This window comes from Pipra filicauda, unplaced genomic scaffold (genome assembly GCF_003945595.2).
Source record: "Pipra filicauda isolate LSUMZ 115617 unplaced genomic scaffold, ASM394559v2 scaffold7_size6619720_pilon, whole genome shotgun sequence".
Lineage (NCBI taxonomy): Eukaryota > Metazoa > Chordata > Aves > Passeriformes > Pipridae > Pipra > Pipra filicauda.
The window spans coordinates 4,906,027-4,926,311 of NW_024104976.1; the positions used below are offsets into that span (position 1 = coordinate 4,906,027).

A 20,285-nucleotide genomic window follows, 5' to 3' on the forward strand; every position below is an offset into this window, starting at 1 on the left:
ATTCCTGCTGGGCAGACTGTGGTACAGTATCTGTGAAGGTTAACAGCTTTACAGTAACGGCCTGAAAACAGGAGGAAGACTCATCTCAGCTCTGGGGCGTTTATGGGATTTCGGCTTATGATCTAAACATGGCTTTTCGTGCTCTATTTCTTTTATTTGGTTTGTGTAACAGTGTTTTGTCAATTCTCAACTCTAAACAAAAGCCTTTAAGGCAATAATTCCCACATTTCCCTTTCAAAATTTAAAATGAAGATTGCCTTTTAAAGGAACTTGCATACTGGTGACTATACTTTCTCCTTCCCCTCCTCAGTAATTTAATCATATTTCTCTGTGTGTTCCCTGGGTCTTCTTTAGGTGTCCTTTGCTCAGCTTGGTATCTATACGGCTCCTTCTGTTTGGCTTGTTAGCACTTTGGAACAAGGAGTTTGGAAACTTCCTGAAGTCATTGGGAATTGTGCCATTGGCTTCAACAGGGACAGACTTTTTAACCTTGTGATAACTTACTGGTAACAGAAACCAAACAGACCTCTCAGTGTCCCTTTCAACTTACAAAGATCCAAATATCAGATGTAATGTGTGACAGAATCCCAAAAAGAGGGTCATCAAAACAATCAAATCATACAGGAATGCTGTGGGATCCACCCGCCAGTGTAAATAACTCTGTGACCTCAGTTTCATTATTCTTCCTTTCTGATGTCAATAACTTCCCACCATAAAAGTGTACCATGAAATGGAAGACATTTGAGAAGTCTGCCTACCAGCATGGCTCTCAAATTCAGAGGTTAAGTAAAAATATATCTTTCAATAATATGCATGTATGCATGTGTCTGCATTTATATGCAGTGAGGCTGCATACTGATTTTTAAAACTGTTATTTTTAAATTTTTAGAGTGGTCTATTGAAAGCTGGATCTACAAAGGACTTTTAATGCAGAGACTCAGGAGAGCAACCTCAGCTATCTCCTCCTTCCATCACCCAACAGATCTTGACCAGTCAGTCCTAGGAAGGGATTTCTTTTTTTCATATTGTAATCATTAATAAGGTTGAAATATAACAGTGCCACAGACTCTAATCTCATTGCTCCTCCAAATTGACTCTGTTGATTAGTTTCTCCTTACCAGACTATCCTCTAAAAAACACTAAGATTTTCCTCATGCAATTACTAGAAATGTATGGTCCCAATATTTTCAACAGGCAACTTTACTAAAATTACTCCACTGGGTTGTGTTATTCTGCTGGGGTCAGCAACCTTTTATGAATGGCCAGTATGTTATTTTGGTGTCCAAAGAGGGTATTTCATGCTGAAGTTGGAGGTGAAGTAAGTAGATCATAGCCAATGGCAAAGCCTTTCTTGTGGCAAGGCAGAACTTTCCAGTTTCCTGTTGACTTCCAGGTGGGCCAGCTGATGGGTGGTGTGGTGGTTCTGGGGGAGGGTTGAACTCAGTGGAAGCTGGAAGCTGCTGGAAACTCTACAAGGCATACATTGCTTATATTTTTATTTGGTGCCCTCCCCCGCTTTTTTTTTTTTCTGGCACAGGCCATACACTTTAGAGAGTGAAAGTTCTGTAGAATTTACATAGAAGTATATAGAGTTAACAAGACATCCATGAAGGAAGAGCATTCTTATTTTCTAGGTTTGGATGATCCTTGCGAGACCTTGTTTATTTCCCAGCAGACTTGTATATCTTTTGCATACATGCAGAACAATATTGCATTTTAAGGAAAGCGCTCTATTATGGCCTTGTTACCTGACAGATCTTTTTATTGTTTCTTCTACCATATGTAGAGATGCCTTTCCAACTCAGTAGATCTCGAAAGATCATTCAGAAGAATAACATCAAAGCATACCTTGCATAGCACTGGGGACCCTTGTCTTTGAGATATACTTTGCATCTCTTAAGAAGTGACAGCTATGCTCTCTACAAGAACACAGGTAATTGCTTATCTGACCTCCTGTAAACAACATGTCAGACCAACAGGCACTTCCCTGGTCCCTGACTGCTGGAGCATTCCCAGCAAGGCACAGCAGGCACCTACGTGTTCACTACACACCTGGCAGTGCTTGTGGCCTGGAAGCCCCTCAGTCTTTCTGATTTCACAGTAGACCAGTGCTGTGACTTTGTGAACGCTGTGAGTGGGAATTACACAGCAACAGACAACATCCTCTCTCAGCTGTAGGGTTTAGGAACCTGCCCAAGCTATTGGGGAAACCTCTGGTCCCTGGCACACCCTAGTAGCCCAACCCAAGCCTAAAGTGCAGTCTGCACACCAGAGGCCGTATGCATTTACAGCTTTTAAGTTTGGGGGTAGTGTTGAGCTTTCAACATAGTGTGCAAACTTTCACTGGTTTTATTAATTACTTGTTCTCAAGTTTACACATTTTATTATGTTAAAATTTCTGTAAGAAGACAGTGTGTTTTTTAAACCCCTGTGGATTTTTACATTTTTAAGCCCCTATGGATTACATACAATACAATGACACACCATTTATCAAGGTATAGTTCTTGTAGTGTATTCCTAAATTTTCGTGAAATCCATATGTTTTCACAAAGTATACATATAAAATGGGTAAACATGTATAGGAACATAGCAGCATATCTAGTCATATCTTGTCTCACCTGAATAATTTTAAATTAAAAATTGTGTTTATTCAAAAACGATGCAAATGTCCATGAAACTGCTTTATGCCTTTACGAGATTTTTAAGTTGTAATATGCACTAAGTTTCACAGCAATATTTGTGATATTATATACTAGTTGTTGTAGTCATGACATTATTAGCTGCAATCTGTTAAACCAAGCACTAGCAAACTGCAATCACAATTCAGTTGGGTGAAATTAACCTTACCATATATAAAAACGATCCTTAAAAATGAATGTAGCGTCATATTTCACAGTTACCATGACCAACTCTCTCTACTCCTCCAAACCAGGAGGCAGAAATAGAATCCAAACTAAGTAAGGCAAGATAAAACCCAACCAGCCCCTGTTCTCAAAGTAGCAACACAAAACACCTAAAAATACTGCTCCATATGAGCATATTTTCTCAGTTGGGAAAAAATTGTCTTCCTCTCTCCTCATAATGCATGCAGAGGTCTCCGCACCTCTCGCTTCCTGCACAGCTTTCCACCGGCTGCTATAAACTGAGGGAGGTAGTTTTGGCTGTTTTACCTCCAGAAAGCAATGGATTTCATTGAAGTCTTTCCCACAGGGGCACTGTTCAGCTGCCTGGGCGAGAGCTGCTGTGCAGCAGGTGCCTTGGGCAGGGCTATACCAGGGATTTCCACCGCCATGGTGAGGGTGCAAGGATGGGTGATGGTTTGGGGTATGGCTGATGAGGAAGGTGTGACTGGTGTACCCCCATGGCCCTGGTGCCAAAGGGCGATGCCAGGCAGTGCCCCACTATTGTGGCCAGGGACATCTCCCAGCCAGCTTGGCTTCTCAGCGCTTCTCTTCATGCACTGTCTGTATCCAGACCTGTCCCATATGAACCCTCTTGTCACCTGTCCTGTGTCTTTGCTGTGCTGGAGTGTCATCCCCAGCTGGACCATTGCCATGGTGTGTGGGGTCTAACGCAGTGCTGTGGGAGCAGGAGGTGTGGGTGAGTGAGGAACACAGCCAGGGGTCAGCCCACTCTTTGCATCCTGGCCCAACTGAAATGCCCCTTTGCAGCTCCCTGAAGCCTGTTAGTTGACCTGGAGCACGGACAGCATTGGGACGTGGCTCTGCTGTGACAGAGGAGGGTCTCTGCCAGGCTGAGTGCAGGTGACTGAGCTTTGGCTGTCTGGGACCCTGACACCTGGGAGAGGTGTGTGGGTTGGCTGCGGCCACAGAGAGGGGACTTAAATTGGAATCTACCTTTAGGTCATTTTGTCTTCCAAAATAAGCGTGTGGGCAGGCTACAACCAGAGTGGTTTTATAGAGAACAATAGCACGTGTTTGATACCACATTACAGAGTATTAGAACAGGGGTGTGTGTATAGAGGAACTGGAGAGCAGGACAGGAGGGTCCTGTGTTTGCTTCCACTGGGGAATTCTTGATTTTGAAGTGCCATGGCTGCAGCAACTTTGTTTGCTGGGGCCCAAGGTGTTCCTGGTCCCTGCAACAGCATCCTGGGGTGAGCTGAGCAGGTGCCTGACACCTGAGCGCTCCCAGTGGCTCCGGGGGGCCGACAGTGACAGCAGTGCTGATCCGTTCCAGCACAGGCAAAAAAACCCTGTAGAACATATATTCTCTGGCTGCACACATTATCTGAAAGCAAGATAAATCACCTTATACCTGGGTCTACTTTAGCTTTTAGAAGAATGTACAGAGTGGTTAAATGCCTTAATAGCAACTATGTGCAACCTGACAACTGATATTTTTATGATGATACAAAGCTGTCAGACCTATTAAAAAAATCCAATAATCTAATCCCCTTAGTAAGTTATATTAAAATCATGTAAGTACATAATGCAAACATTGTAGTTGTTTTCCCTGTTTATAGCAATCTTACAGCTGTTGCTTTGCTGGGATTAATTTGTCTCCAAGGGGTTTCAACACTATCCTCCCCAGTGCATTATGAGAGCCTGTAATGTCATGTAATCGGGGCTATATTATTTTTGTCGAAATCTCTGGGAGTGATGTAAGAGGAAAAAGGAAACTAGCTAACTCCCAACCATTTGACCAAAGGTTAAATTAGTCTTGGCCTTCTCCCAGCCGGACCTGAAGCTTTTCAGTCAAACATTTGTTCTGCCCTGCTCAGAAAAATGTGATGTCTTTTCATTTATTTTCTCTCTCCCATGTTTGTTTTGTTTTGTTTTGTTTTTCTTTACCAATGTCACATGTTATCTTTAGTGTTATGTCCTTATTTGTTGTGGAACACATCACTGGGACAACAGATGTTACCTACTGGAAGGTCAAACCTTTGGCTCATAATTCCTTTAGATGCTATGGAATGCTATGGGCATGAAGACTAAATTTTAAGTAGGTCATATTATGCTGTGCAAGAGAGTTTGTTTTTATTTATTGTGTAGAGTAGACACACAATTTTGGTCCAATCCAGTGCAAGTTGCCCCAAGCGTGGCCTTTATAACACTCCAGAAGCTGTTTATCTGCTTGAAAGATGCTAGAAAATGTCTCAGCAGGAATGTTTGGTAGGTGGTATGAAAGTCTCCCGCAGACTATTCTAGCCCATGTGCAGTCTGAGAACCTTCCAGCAGTACAGAATAACTGGCATCTGTTTTGTGTGTGTTCTCAGGCCTATTTCCATGGACAATGTTGTATTCCATTTTTTTCTTGCATTTATATGGATACATCTAAGGCAAAAGATGATAAGGTTTTTGAGATTCTTTAGATTGTTAGGTAAGGACATTGATTGAATTGCTGATATTGAAGTGTTTTGTTCTGTGTCACAGGCAATTAATGTCTGAAAAGATAGAAAGAAAGTTGGTCTGGCCTTTAAGAAGTTTGGTTGCTTCCTACTTGTCTTTGGTGTGGAGAATGGGCTGGGCTGCCACAAGAGGAGATTACTAACCAGAGGCAGCTGAACTGAGACAGTCATGACAAGAAAAAATTACCGGGTGCACTGAACTATGAAACACATTCTGAATGGGAATGAAGCAGGGGAATGAACAGGAAAACAGGTGTACTTGGACATTAAACCTTGACAAGAGTTCAGAGATGTTCAAACTGTTTCTTGATTCATCTGACTTGTGTGTCTTCTTTTATATGCTTTTCTGTTCGTATCTAGGTATGTATTTGGAAAACTGCTAAAAGCTGAAATCCCAGTAGGGGCCAGTTCAGAGATACATATTTTGACTACTTAAAGAAGAGAATCATAACTAAAAAATGTTATTTATGTTCATCAGAATAACAAATGTAGATATTAGGTGATGTAACAATGATGGTCATATAAACAAACCTGCTTAATAGCTAAAGAATTATTACAGTACTAATCCCATCAAATCCTTGTTACAGTAATTAATATATTTTATTGTTCTCTATTTCCACAATGCTTTAAACAACAAATACTATGAAGTTACCATCTATTTAGATGGTGCTGTTTTTCTTTAGTTAAAATATTTTCTGAATGCTGGATTTGCATGGAAATCACCAGCAACTCCTAGAGACACAGTAAGAATATAATTGAGGCTTGTGCATTTGTAATTTATACCTGACTTGGATGTTTCCATCTAATTTAAGCTTCCAAATAAAGTCACAGGAGTTCAGTACTAGTCATGTAGCCTTTCAGGTTATTTAGGAGAATCTTTCAATCCTTGCAAGTGAAGCTGCAATCAGTTAGTGTTCTGTATTGCTGTTTACTAGTTCGTGTACTCTGTATATGAGCAAAGATAGTTCAGAGGTTAATTTTCTTTTCCCTTAGCTCTGCTGGGTGGACTGTGCCCACCCCATGGGAAGTAAGGGTTCAAAAGTGACCTTGCAAGTTATTCTCCTTGGGAAGAAACAAGTTGAGAGTCCGGCTGGGGGATGCTCTCCACCCTTGGGAAGAGCACAGCTTGCATTGCATCACTTGTTTGCACTGGCTCAAGAATATTATTGTAGTTGTGAAAGCAGCAGAATTGTCTGTAGTGACTGGTACCTTCTAGGAGGTTATTGCACTGTAAAAAGAAAATACCAGGAGCTTAGAACAAGGAGCTAATGTGACTCTATGCTGTTTGTTCAGTATTAGACAGCAAAAAAGAGTACTGAGACTAGTAATAAAAAAGTGGAGAAAAATAACATACAGACCTGCATAAATAACACTATGTAAGTGCTTGGGTGCATAAGAACCAAAATAATTAAGTGGCGAGGTTAGGAAAAAGCATATCACCATTAATTATCTGATCAGTTTACAAAATCATTAGCATTTAGGATGGTGATTAGCAAGAACTCAAAATGAACTTCTATGAGTTTTTGCTTAGATGTTTTTTCTCTATACACATTTTTCTAAAATTATAGATTTCTTTTACTTAAAAGCATGTGCTTTTCAAAGATTTTTTCGTTTTTACATTCTCAAGACATTGTTGTGCCTGTGTTACAGTGCAGTTCTTTATTGGCACCTCAGGATTTAACAAGAGTTAGTAAGAGGCTCTGATCAGGATTCCCTGAAGGTGACCCAACACATTTCATACATACTTATGTAACTTTGCCATCAGTCATCAATAGCTTTGAGCTTAAAACAGGCAGTGTTGAATAAAATTTGAATTAATCAGGGTAAGATTAAAATAAGATTCCTCAACTAGGAACCAATGTGCTCTAAGCTGATATGTGGAGGTGCTGACACCTGCTCTGTGGGTCTGATCTCCCACTGCTGCCTTAAGGGAACCAGTCAACAGGGTCAGCTGAGTGTAGAGCCCAGAGCTCTCCCCTGAGTGCCACTGCTTGTGCTGGCTGGACCTCAGTTACAAATCACATGTAGGGATCCATCTCTAGACTCAGCTTTTCAAAGGTTTTTAGTCAGGCAGCAGTGAATTGGTGTTAAGCACAGCCAGCTGCTAACTGATGCCTAGTTGTTTCCTTGAGGAAATGTCTCACAGCTTCCTAAACGGCTGTATATGCCAGGTATTTAGAGGTGCTGAGCACTGCCAGTTCCCAGTGAACTCAGCAGGGATGAGCAGTGCTTAGGTCCTCTACAAGCTCAGCTCCTGTTGTGGGGAGCAATGGTAGGAACGGGGAGAGAAAGGGAATGCAAGGGATTGCACTGTAGGCATCAAAAAAACCCCTACAACCTGAACATGTGTGTGTGTGTGTAAAAATAAACAAATAAATAACTCCCAGGTGTATCCAAGGTGGACCTTGCCACTTGGCTGTGGAGAAGCAGAAAACACACCAAAACTGCAGTACACTGATACAAGTGCTGAGAAGCTCATTTGTCTATGGTCAAGCCCTGGTGAAAGCTGATGGTATTTTTTATTAGCTGAGAGATCCTGCACTGAGTCTAGACACATACGAGTGAGTAGCTGATGTGGCTGTGTGTAACAAGGAAAGTCAGAACTCCCCATCTGAGGCCTTGAAAGGTCATTCATTCCAAAGAATTTCAAGGGCTTTCCCCAGCTCAGTTTGTCAGAAGTGTAAAGTATTTAAATTCTACTACTGCAGATCTTTAGACAAACAGAATTCCTCTGCAAGGCTCTCATCCTGTCTTTGTATGTGTTTGCATGTATTAATTGTTCCTTTACAATAGTATAAGTAATAAGTAACAAGTTTTAGGAAGCACTATTCTAGGAACCAGGAGAGCTGAGCTTAGTCCTAGCCTTTGCAGTAGATTTTCCTCTGTAATCTTGGGATGAGTTGCTCCATTTGTTATTCTCAATAATCTCCTTGTCTGCAAAATAGTAGTAATAATTATTTTCTTTATTCCTAGATTTTCATTTTGCTTTTAAAACCTTCAAGGCCTAGACCAAGCCTATGATGTTTGTAGAGGACAGTGAGGCCATGGTTTTGATCAACTGCATACAAATAATCAGGTTATTTAATTAACACTTTTTCCTTTTTTTGTGCCATGAAGGAAGATTGACAAAGATGTTGCAAAAGAAAGCAAATATTGTTGTCCCTGCTGGCCATTGCAGCTGAAATAACTTGATTTTATTAGAACAGTTTCAAAATGGATGCTTACATTGTAACTGGAACTCTCACAGTTCTTGTAACTTCGGTTTGTAGACCATACAGAGCCTGTTTGTGCTGTAAATATATTCCATAGGAAGTGCTCATATCTCCAGTCCTATGAAGAGAGGACAAGTTGATTCCCAGGTCTGAACTTCTTCAAAATCCCTGACATTAATGAGCAGCTGAAGCAAATGGGTTTGGATTTTATACAGATTCTGGAAATTCTGAATATTGTGTGAGGTTTATGTAACTAGACTTCTCTTACACAGCAGAACGTTTCAATTTAAATTTCTAAAATAATGCAACTTAAAGGACAGTTGTAGAAGAGGAGCTGTTCAGGAGACGTGATCGAGTGCCTGACTGGGAGCGAGGTGTGAGGCTGTATGAGGTGTGCTAAGGACTGTGGGGAAAAGAGGAAGTGAAAACCCATTTAAGCCTCCCACTCCCCATTCCCTTCTGTAAATTTTGTCCCGGTTTATCAATTTTTCTCTCTGCTCAGCAGCATCTGCAGTTGCTCAGATACTAATTTGCCTGTGGTTGCAATGGGAGATGGTTTGTGGCTCAAGCTAAAGTAATCAAACATGTCCTCCAGAGCCTTAATAACATTCAAAGCAGGGAAACACTTGACTATGAATAAAAAGCTAGCAAGTTTATTTTTTATTTTAAAGGTTAATAAACATGTTTGAACAATGAGTTCTGAACAGACAATATCTTTGCTGCTGCTTAATTGCCCAGTAAAAGTAGATTACAAAATTATTTGCTGTAAAGGTTGATAATGATAATTGGGAAAAAGGTGTGTTGAACTGGTTAAGATGGTTAAGACAGGCAGGTGCAGATGAGACTGATGACTTACTGAACACTGGCTGCTGTACTGAGTCCAGTAAATTCAGTTATGCTTGCTGCCTTGGTTCTGCTGTCTGAATCACCCAGGAACACAGTCTAATGAGGAGCTACTGCCTGGCCTGCCCAGTGTTTGATTGCAAAGCTGGAAAATGCCAGCAGAGACTACATGAACAGTAGAGTTAAACATTTGGTGCTTTGCCTCAGCCCAAACCTTTAGAGAGGCACCACTTCCTCCAAGAGGAATAGTAGTTAAGAAGGTAGAAAGAAGACCATTAGGAAGATTAATAAGAAAGAAATGTTGTTTCTTCTGGAACTTTGTATAGAACAAAGACAAACTGGGAGATCAGTTTGATTTCCTTTGTCAGGCAGAATCTGCTGGTGACGCAACCAAAAGCTCTGTGCAACGTGGTTCTTGCTGCTGAACACAACTTCCACAACTAATGCATGAAATTTACTTTTGCTTTTCTTGAGCTTTGTATGCAAAACAGCTGACAACAGCATTTCCAGTGGTTTGGTTTGGTGACTGTATTATTACCCCAAAGAGACAAATAGTAATACTGAGGAAAGCAAGCTTTTTTCCCCACTTAATTTTTCAAAATTCTAGAAGCATCATGAAATCTCTTGGCCAGCCCGTAATCCTAAAGCTTTCAAAAACTTTCAGCAAAGTGCCCCCACCCAGACAGATTTTGCAGTCTGTAGTATGAATTTTTCCTGAAAAAGAATGGGGCCCCATTCTTTTCATGTTTGAAACTGCACGCTAGAAGGTTAGCTGGTAATTAGTCTTCCCAGAGAGGACATTGTAAAAACAAATCATGGAGTCATTTGTTGCTGTTCTACCTAAGAACACAGTTAGTTAAAAGAGCCTGTTTGCCAAAACCCTGAGAAAGAGCTCGGGATGTTCTATGTGTTTTTAAAATAGAAATCAACCAGCAACCCTGTCTTGTAGCAGAGCTTTGCAGCAACCCTGCTATAATACACATGCAGTTCACTACAGGGAAGAAAACAGACTTGGTATTTTTGTGAGAAAGAGCTGCAAGGTGATTTTGGACACTGAGAAACAGTATCTGCAGTGATTTTGTCATTTTGTGCTTTTACTGTCTATAGAATGGAATCTGAAATTAACTTAAGACTTTCAGAGACTTGACTGTGAATGTGCTACAGATGCAGGAGATGAGAGCATCTTTCTGTGTCTTTCTGAAAGGCTTTGGGCAGCTGGAGTCTACTGTCATTTTCCCACCAGAGTGATCTGAAATGGTTCACAAATGGAAATCTAATGGGAATTGTGGATCAGATGTTTGGCATTCCCTAAGGAAATTCCTGTGAAAGTCTGTTGTACCAGGGCATTTTCCCCCACGTGTTTGCCCTTGGGAGACCAATGCTGCAAGGGGAAAACTGCTGGAGAGGCTGGGCTGCAGCAAGGCAGAACAGTAATTGCTCTGAGTTTTGCTGCAGTTTCAGTGGTGGGAGTGGGTGGTTCTGCATATATTGATGTGATCAGAGACCTGGCCAATTTAGCAGTGCCCAGGAGCTCTGTAGCAATGGCTTCCTGTGGCTTAAGGTGTGCAGTGTGCACTGTGGAGAAACACGAGACAGCTTCTCAGAAAAGAGTCATGTTCCTGTTTAGTTTCATGCCAGGATAGAAGGGGCATAGTGCTCTCAGCAGCCTCCTCCTTGCATGGGACATGGCAGCCCCTGTGCCAGGGCAATCGTGGTGCAAGGCAGCATCGTGGTGCAGGAGTTTTCCCTGTACTGCTCAGGAGATCCAGGCTACTCAGGAACCACAGACTGGTAGCTCTGTGAATGCCCATTTCTTTGGCAACGTGGTTTTTTCCTCAATTTCACAACCAGGTTGTATTTAAAATAGAGTATGTACATGATGCTGGAAGAATAAGGCTGAAGACTGTTTGGTGACTTTTCTGGACTTCTCGAAATACTTGATTTGAGCAGAGTCTGACTGCTTAGTCCCCATAGCTGTACAGCCTGGAGATAGGACATCTCACCAGCCATCTCTGAGAGCCACACTCACGGTGAATGAACAAGCTGGGAGTTCTGACTAGTGGTAGGACCATTAGATTCAAGGGGAATGCTTCAGCCATCATCCTTAATCTGCAGTTCTTGGTGGGAGTGAGGAGTGACTTTCCATTCAGCATCCTTCCCAGAAACTCGAGTGTTTGTGATGTTCAAAATCAAAAACTAAATGGAGGCCTCTCTTGCCAGGCACTGACTGTGCTTTGAGATTGGATGTCAAGTGAGAGAGGTTTTGGACCAATAGAAGGCAGGAAACAGTAGAAACTTCTCGAGAGATCCTGCTCTATGTCCCATTCTGTGGTACTGAGAAAAGCAGTGGGCCATGAGCTGGGGCCCTTTTGCCAGGGGAAGCAGTACAAACACGATTTCTTTTTGTTTGGCAGCAGGAGCAAGCAGCACGCAAACATCTTGCTAATCATGCTGCTGTAGGAAATGGGAACTCAGCCAGGTGTACATGGAGCAAGGAAAAACCCCAAAATGAAGTGAGCTAATATTATCACCAACCTCATTGTGAAGAACCATAAGGGAGAAGGAGAGGGGCTAAGCGAGGTCATGAAAAATGATCAAATTCTCTGTGAGTGCATACACACAAGTGTATGAGTACTTTGACAAAAGCTAGTGGTGGATTGTTGAGAGGCCAATGCAGCTAAGTTCCTGCTTTGTTACATAGATAAATTGCCAAAGGAAACATTATCCAAACAGTTCTACTTCAAAGGCAAAATGACAAGCTTTGGGGAACTTGCGGTACTTTCAATCTGGCCAATAACCAAGTGTAAAGTGTAAAATATACATGTTTAGGAAGTAGGACACATGCCGTTCAAGACAGGCCTTTCCCATGCTCTCAGACCAGTGCAGCTCCATTTGATGTGCAAATGCATGATGTGTGATCTGTCCTGGCAGTGTGCTGCCTGCCAGCAGCACAAACATTTCACAAGCACCCTTTTGGGTTACTCCAGCCTGCTGTGTGCACGGCCTCCTTGGCAGCCTCTGCAGCTGGAGCTTTTCTTACAGTCTGTTGCTGTTGTGCTTGCACAATCCACGTTTATTTAGCAGGTCCCATCAAGAGACTTCAGGCAGATAAAGACATCTTGAAAGCATCCTGTAGTTGCAGGAATTGATGCTAGATACTAGGATTAAATGACAATACAAAGAATGGTTACAGTAATGCACTGGGGAATATATCAGCAGTGCAGACTTCATTGATCCTTAAGGCAAATTGTCCCAGCAGATGTCCCAGCCTCCCTGGACATTGGAGACTTCAGGGTATTACAGCTGATAGCAAAGGCCCTCCATAATTTGTGTTTATAAATTTCGCCTGAAATCAGGTGGAAAAATATTCCCTGCAGTGCTGGGAAGCCAAAATGTATGTGCTCTGCACATACAGCCTCTGGTATTTGATGAAACTCACCCTATAAACCCATGAAAAGTAACAGTGCAAATGCTCACCATGGAGAAGCAGTGGATTGTAGGTGCAGTCCCTCTTTTCTGTATGGCTTGAGTGGATTTAAATTTGTGATATCAAAAAAATAATTGCGGTCTTTACGGTGTAACTGAGCTCTAGAGTACCTGTGCTGGGAGTTTGAGGCTGGTTTTTAGTGGGGGTTCAGGATGCAAACTCAGCTGTCAGAACTATTTCAAAATCAACCATTCTTATGCACCAGGGGCATGCAGATGTGCTTTTTCTCCCTCTCTAACAATTAGCTAAGGGGATTGGGGACATTATGCAACAGCTCTGGTGACTTACCCTGGTTGTAGCAAGAGGCAAGTCAGCCCTGTGCCTCTACTCACTGTCTTTGGGACACATTCTCATTCCTGCATGTGTTTGCAGCCTCTAGGCCTAAGTCTTAGATAACCAGGTGCTGAGCACTACCCAGTGTAGCAGCTGTGGCCACAGGCAGCTTAACCTGCTCTGCACCACTGAAATGACTGAACTTGCACTGCAGCCAGCTGTAATCATCTGTTACTTGTGTTAACCTTGAATTCCAGCGTGTCAGTTCCAGTCCTCTGAGAAAAATTAGGAAAGTGCTTATTGAAACCAGCATCCCAGCACTCCACATTGTGCTGTGTGGAAGAGGAAAGTGGGACTTCAAGCCTTAGTAGTAGCATATCCTAGCCACACTTTAATCATGTGGAATTATACCACTACTCTCATCCTCTAACTCTTACTAATCTGTCCTTATATGTGGTCCAACTTCATGCTGAAGTCACCCAGTTTGCTTCAGAAGCCCCTGAGCTTTCTGGCAGGGCCATACATACCTGTGCACCCCGATACCTGTGCACTTTCAGTTGACACAGAAGTACAGTGAAGATACAGAAAGAATTAATCAACTACGCATTTAATGAGGGCAAAGAAGAAAGATGTGTTTTATGCAGCTGTAGTCTAATGTGCTGAGAGAAGTCTGTCTGAATGGGTTGGGAATGCTGATGGCATCTAATAGCCACAGAGGCTTTTCCTGCTTCCTGATAGATACAGCACTGTGAATATCAGTCATTGTGGTATGAAGTTGTTATGAGAGAAATAACTTCCTGTGTTGATGGACTTAGCATGCAGTAAATGGAGACGTATGGATGCAAATGTAAGGTGGTGAATGTAGCTCCCCAGAGCTCTAGGTGTGACCATGCAGAGTCATAGCTAAACAGCACAGTATATTGCTTGTCTTTGTCTTCCTCCCTAGCTCAACTGCTGCCCTGAATTCAGTGGTATTATGGTTCTCTTTTTTCCAGGACAGAACTGAGAAATAAGAGGGCACTGTGTCCCACAGTTTCACTGTGTATGCATGGCAAGTTTTTTCATCCTTGCCTTCATGGGGAGAAATAGCATTCTCTGTAACGTGGCACCAGTAAATGTGTGAATGCTATCCAAGTAGTATCAATATCCATTGCTTTGTCTGAAGGCTGCAGAACTGAAATTGTTTTTGCCTTACTTCACATCCTTTTATCAGAAGAAATGCATTATTTCTGAACTCTCCCTTCACTACACCTGCACACACTTTTATTGATACATTCCCTTTCACTGGCTGGAGCTCCACAGAATACTTGTTTACTATGGACTAAACTTTGTTCCCTTCATTAGATGAGAACACTCCTTGTTTTCAGTGGGTCCAATGACAACCTTCCTCCATTCAATTTGCTTTCAGTAAAGCACTCCATTGCTTGTACCTGTGTGACCACTTGGAATGGTGAGACAGGTTGCAAGCAGGTCAGAGAGATGGGGAATATGGAAAGGGCTAATTGTCCACTCACCGTCCCATGACAGAGCTGTCCGTGCCACTAGTTAAATAGAAATGATACTCTGCTTAATATATACCTGATATCCCAGGCTTTCAAGAACAGTACTCCTTCTTGAGAATGCATTTTACCTCCTATTATTAAGTTCTATTCTCTTTTATCCCATCTATTCTAGTCAAGTTACTTTATTGTCCTTGCCTGTAGACTGTTGGTTAAACCAGCAGTATTACTCTGTGACACTGAGGTCTGACCATTGCTTGCCACACAATGAAGTGCCTTGGCCATATTAACTGAGTAGTTACTTAACCTAAATAGGCACCATTTCAAAAGAGGAATGCAGTTCCTGGCAATGAAAGTAACCCTGGAATAAAGGGATTGCTTGAGGGAGGGTTGGACAGTACCTGGCCATGTGAATTTTATTGGTGGTCAGATAACATTCAGTCTATCCTTTTCCCATTTTAGCATTTTGAAATTAAAGACAGTGGAATATCACTCCATAAAAGATCTGAGTGTTAATTTAATCATCTCTGTGACTCATCTACTAGAGAAAGAAAAGGCATCACGATTTTTTTAGACATTGTCCAAAAATCAAGCTGTGATATAGCAGTTTGTAAGGATGCCCCACTGTTTTTGAAGATTTCAGACCTGCCCAAATAGCTCAACTTTATGACCGCAAGGGTGAGGATGAACTCTGACTAGGACCTAGATCTGCAATTCACAAGTGTTTTTCGTACAGCTGCAATAATATTCCAGAAAATGTAATTGGCCTTTTACTTCATTCACTTTTGCAAATGAAAATAAAGCTACTGTGAGAGCAGATCTTTTGCTAAGAAAATATTTTTTTAAATATTTTTATAGCTCTGTCAACAATAAAGGAGTCTCACAGTCTAAAGTCTTTCTCTAAACCTTTTTAATGGAAAAAACTTCATAGAAAATATCCTTTTACTTCTTTAATAACATATAACTATATACATGATTAAAAACTGTAACAAAAAGCTGCAGGGACTGGAAAAATGTTTTGTTGGATCCATGCAGATGGTACATCTAAAAAAGGATTTCACAAATCCATGTACATCAAATGAAGCTGCAGTGACAGGGTTGAAAAAAATGGCAACTCTATATTATTTACCTGAATGTATTGGGAATAAAGCACAGACATACAAAATACACAAAAAGAATACAAAAGAGTACATGGTGTAAATGCTGTTAGCACAGGAAGTTTCTTTTTTAAGTAAATAGGAGAAAAGAAGTAAAATCTCCTTTTTCACATTTTATATTGCAGTTTAAAAGATAACTAATCTCTTACTTGCTGTATTTTGTTTTTCTTCACTCTGACAAATACTACAGTAGAAGTATACGGCATTTGAATTTAACAACTCAGGAATACTTGTATTTATCTCCATGTCTGTGAATGTACTGTCAGTTCTGAATAAGAACATGTATAAGTATTGCTTTAAAAACACATATACAGTTTGACATGAGTTATGAAATATTGAGGGCCACCACATTACAAAGTGCTGGACGCTCTTGTCCTAATCCAGCAGTATGTTGAAGGACACCTACAATTCCAAATCTAAGAGGAATTCTCAGAGAGTAAAGGAAGCTAAGAATGTGCAGAAATTATTTGCTGATCAGGTCTGGAGTTTTCAACAGTTCATGGTATAGGCTCTGCAGCCAGGAAAACCTATACCTGAGGCCATAATTCTGTCCTTACACCCCAGATAATGTAGCTACACAGGGTAGATGATTTACTGTACTTTTAAAATAGATTTCCTTAATTCTAAATTAAAACATAAAATGAAACCTGTTTAAAAAAAAGTCTGGGGAATCGATGAGCTCTGCAGCTGGAAAGAAGAAAGATATAGTGTTTAGTGTGTCAGTTACAAGTTGGAAGAGATTCCGTGGGCAGCAGGTAACGATGTGACAGGCTTTAAACACCTCACTTCTAGAAGTACTTGCTCATATTTTTTATTCTGGGCCAAAAAAACCCCAAACATAATTGAAAAGTCAGTACCAGCCAGTAACACTACTTGAGGTTCACAAGCACGGTGAGCATGGCAAGCTGTCTTTCAGTAAAAAAATAAAGTCAGGCTTAATTTTTGACAGGTGGGCTTTGGCTGGGTTCTTCTTGCTGTAACCTAATGATTCCCAGTGTAATCACAGGCAGTTTAATGGCAGACAAATAAATGAAGCCTGCCTATGCATATACTTGTTTAAAAAAAGAGAAAAGGTGAAAGCAACAACAGTAACAACAACAACAATAACAAAACTAGACAAGCAGTGAAAGCTGAAATATTCTGTGAAGCCTTGGGATCTGTTCCTGTTCTCGTTAACACCCTCCCACCCTGTCTGGCCTTGCTCTTTTGGCAGGCAGGTAAAACTGTTCAAGTTCCTGTAAGTGAAGGAGGACTTTTTGCTTCTAGCACAACATAAAGTAATTATGAAAATAAGCTTTGAAATCCAAATCACCATGAGCCATGAAAGCCAGACCTCACTGATAAGTATCTGGCTTTCATTGTCTGTATAGTGGATTGATTCCCTCCCCAGTGTGACTGTGCTAATTGGAAAGTTGCCAGTCTGCCAGGTTTGGGGTCATCACCGTTCAGAGCCTCTAATTTTTTAAGATCATCAGTGTTAGTGTTGTTCATTGTTAGTGTTTTGGGTAAAATCTGGCTTATAGAGCCCTGGTCGAAACAATGTCAGTACGAGGCAGGTCTGTTTGAGAAGGCAACCTGAAAGCAGTGAGACTTATTTTGTTTATTTAAAGAAGAGATAAATGTGTGTGTGCATGCATTTGCATTTAACAGTTTTATAGCTAGAACCGTTATTAAATGATGCCCAATAGCAATTTTATCTCTTGTAATGATTTCTTTTATAAAGATGTAATGATTCTCAGGAGAGTTTTATGAAAACATGCAGAGCTGGTTTGCATTATGTATGCAGTTATGTGCCCAGTATATATGTTGCAACTTAATTTCTTAAATATATATTGTGTAACACTTTTTATTCCTGAGTGCTGGTCTCCATAAGGAATAGAGAAGGTGGCATCACGTGCTCTTCTGCACAACACGGTCCTTCATCATTTTAGGAGTTCTTCTGAGGGATCTTTATTGTCACAGTTTTAACTTCAGAATATTCTCTCAATCCACATTCACCCCTGGAAAACAGATTGCAGCATCAGCTTATACCAGATATCAAGCAAAAACCTGTGAAGTGATTTCTTGATAAAGTTAAGATATAACCTAAAATTCCAGTTCAGTTTAGGTCAAAATAACAGTGGATGGCTCCAACATTTGATAAGGAGATACAGAACGTTAAACTCAGAAATACTCATTGTTGATGGAAATTTTGGGAGTGAATTGATGTCCTCTGTCTTTTCCAGCCCTTGAAAATGTCCAAACACCAAGACCTACACCACTGGCCAGTGAAATTACTGCTTATATTTGCATCAAGAAAGAGAAGGTCCACACTGAGCACAATGAAAAATGAACTACTCACAACCCTGCATAAAGATGAACTTGATTCGTAACCCACTGATCTTTTTTCCCTGACAAAATATCCAGCAGTAGGAATTCACCATTTGCACATGCTGTGGAAGAGGGTTCAGTTTGCTCAGATTCCCTCTAGATTTCTGCAGAAAACCTCTTTTTGTCCTGGCACAGCACCTTACATAAGATCCTCCATACTGCTAAAAGCCAGCTACTTCCTTAGTCCCAGCCACCTGACACATGGCTCTGAGGGGCACATGCTCTGCCTGGGATAAATTATGCTTAAGAAATGTGTGTAGCTCTACACAACTGTTGGACACATTTTTGCAAGCCAGCAGATAACCTGGCCAACAGCATGGCCAGCGATTTTATCTATGTCTGAAGTAGAATGGCACTTCTTTCCCTTGCAGACATGTGGACAGAAACCAGAATTTTGGGGAACTCTAATGTAAAATGGCCACGTGTGTGTATCTGGGATGAGTCACCCAATTTTTTGTTACAGGAGTTATATTTTACATCGTCCAGGTAGTGACATGAAGCTTTAAAGAAGCATGAATGCAAAAAAACCATGTCTTTTAGACCCCTTCAAGAATACAAGAATATTTTAAGCAGCCTTAATGCAAACAGAAATCAGCTGCATTGTGGACATGAGTTCTGGTTCTCTACTGGGATGCACTTTTGTGGAAGTGTAAAATGAATATAATAGATTTCAGCTTTCTGAAATTTCAGCTTTATTTTTTGCCCATGTGTGATGAAAACCTGTGAATTTAAATGCAGGACCAAAACAAGTCCCAGATAGTACAGGCAGCACAGTGGCACAGTTATGATCTGGCTGTAACACAGTATTAGCTTAGCAATGACATACTTATGTATGAACACTGGTGGTTTTTTTTTTTTCTTTAATTACCTGACTCAACATTATTTATGCTGTAAAATGTATCCCCTAAAAACAAGGATCTAAGAAACTGTGGCATTTTAATAAAAGGTATGCAGGTATTAATGCAGGGTGGGGGAGGTGAATTAGGAGGTGATATCTGATCAAAGAGGTTCTGAAAGAGTAGAATAGTTACTCATAAGTAGGTTTTCAGGCATCTTTGTGAGATGGAGATTATTGCCATTCCAAACATTTATTGTTTATGATGAATAATTTCAAAGCTGTAGATGGGAATCAAGTGTGCAGCTACCATAGATTTTTCCATGGGAGCTGGGGCACTGCCTGGTTTCCCCCCTCTCAAGGACTCCACGACACAAATACGTGAATATTTTGCTTGCACAGTGAACCTCCCTGGAGTCAGTGGGGTCGCTCTGGGGTGTCAAGTTACTCATGTGCTCTATCGAGCTTAGTAGTTTTAGAATATTTTCACAATGATAAGAGTTAGATGAGCTGACATATTTATGCCAGTGTGAGATCACCTCATAACTCATGAATGTGGAGAATAGTATGAATGTGTTATTCAAAGTACTCCCTAACGAGGGAAAATACTTCAGACTACATAGAGCTTATTTTATAGATCAAGTTGTATACTTCAACATATTTAAAGTTTTAAAGAGTTTGACCTTACTTTAGTTTTACTGCTGAGTTTGCTATTAGCCATGAGCTATTTTGAAAACTTAGGTGAGACATATCTGGTATACATACATGCCTCCTGCACAGAAATTAATTGAATCCTTTGTATGTAACCAATCTGGGGCTGATGCAATTGCTAAACTTCCTTGTGATTGTAATGAGAATGAAAAACTGGTAAGACTTGAAATTAGGTACATGGGACAGTTTTTGAGTGTGGAGCTCCATTTCAAAATATTTGGCACTTCGTTCTAAGTGGAATAAGAAAGGCAGAAAGCTTTGTAATGGAAAGTGATTTTTTGAAAGGGATGTAAACACATTTGTCTCCTTCTCTAGGCCTGATTTCATTTAACATTGTAAATCTGAAAGCTGATAACTTTTTTATAAAATTCAGATGACCTATATTAATAAATATAGTAAAAACTGAAGAAAGAAAAGGAAAAAAAGCAAGAGAGGCAAAATATATGGCAAAAGAACTCTGAAACAAGTACACCAAACCAGTTAACAAACACACAGTAGTACCAAAAAGAGGGTCTTTCTGAAAAAGT

General features: G+C 40.8%; 1 protein-coding gene and 1 long non-coding RNA gene across 5 annotated transcripts in view; one reads left to right on the forward strand and one right to left on the reverse strand.

Moving 5' to 3' along the window:
• LOC120325017 overlaps positions 1-18,214 on the forward strand; it is a 34,196-nt gene extending 15,982 nt beyond the window's left edge. Inside the window, exons 2-3 of the long non-coding RNA XR_005566778.1 lie at positions 1,787-1,933; positions 18,068-18,214. This is a non-coding gene — a long non-coding RNA (uncharacterized LOC120325017). The remainder of the gene's footprint in view (positions 1-1,786; positions 1,934-18,067) is intronic.
• Positions 16,638-20,285, reverse strand: part of ALDH1A2 (aldehyde dehydrogenase 1 family member A2) — a 55,186-nt gene continuing 51,538 nt past the window's right edge. For all 4 annotated transcript variants that reach the window (XM_027736856.2, XM_027736855.2, XM_039390112.1 and 1 more), the window contains exon 13: positions 16,638-17,842. In XM_027736856.2, the coding sequence (XP_027592657.2) occupies positions 17,770-17,842 (73 nt within the window). In that variant the 3' untranslated portion in view covers positions 16,638-17,769. The remainder of the gene's footprint in view (positions 17,843-20,285) is intronic.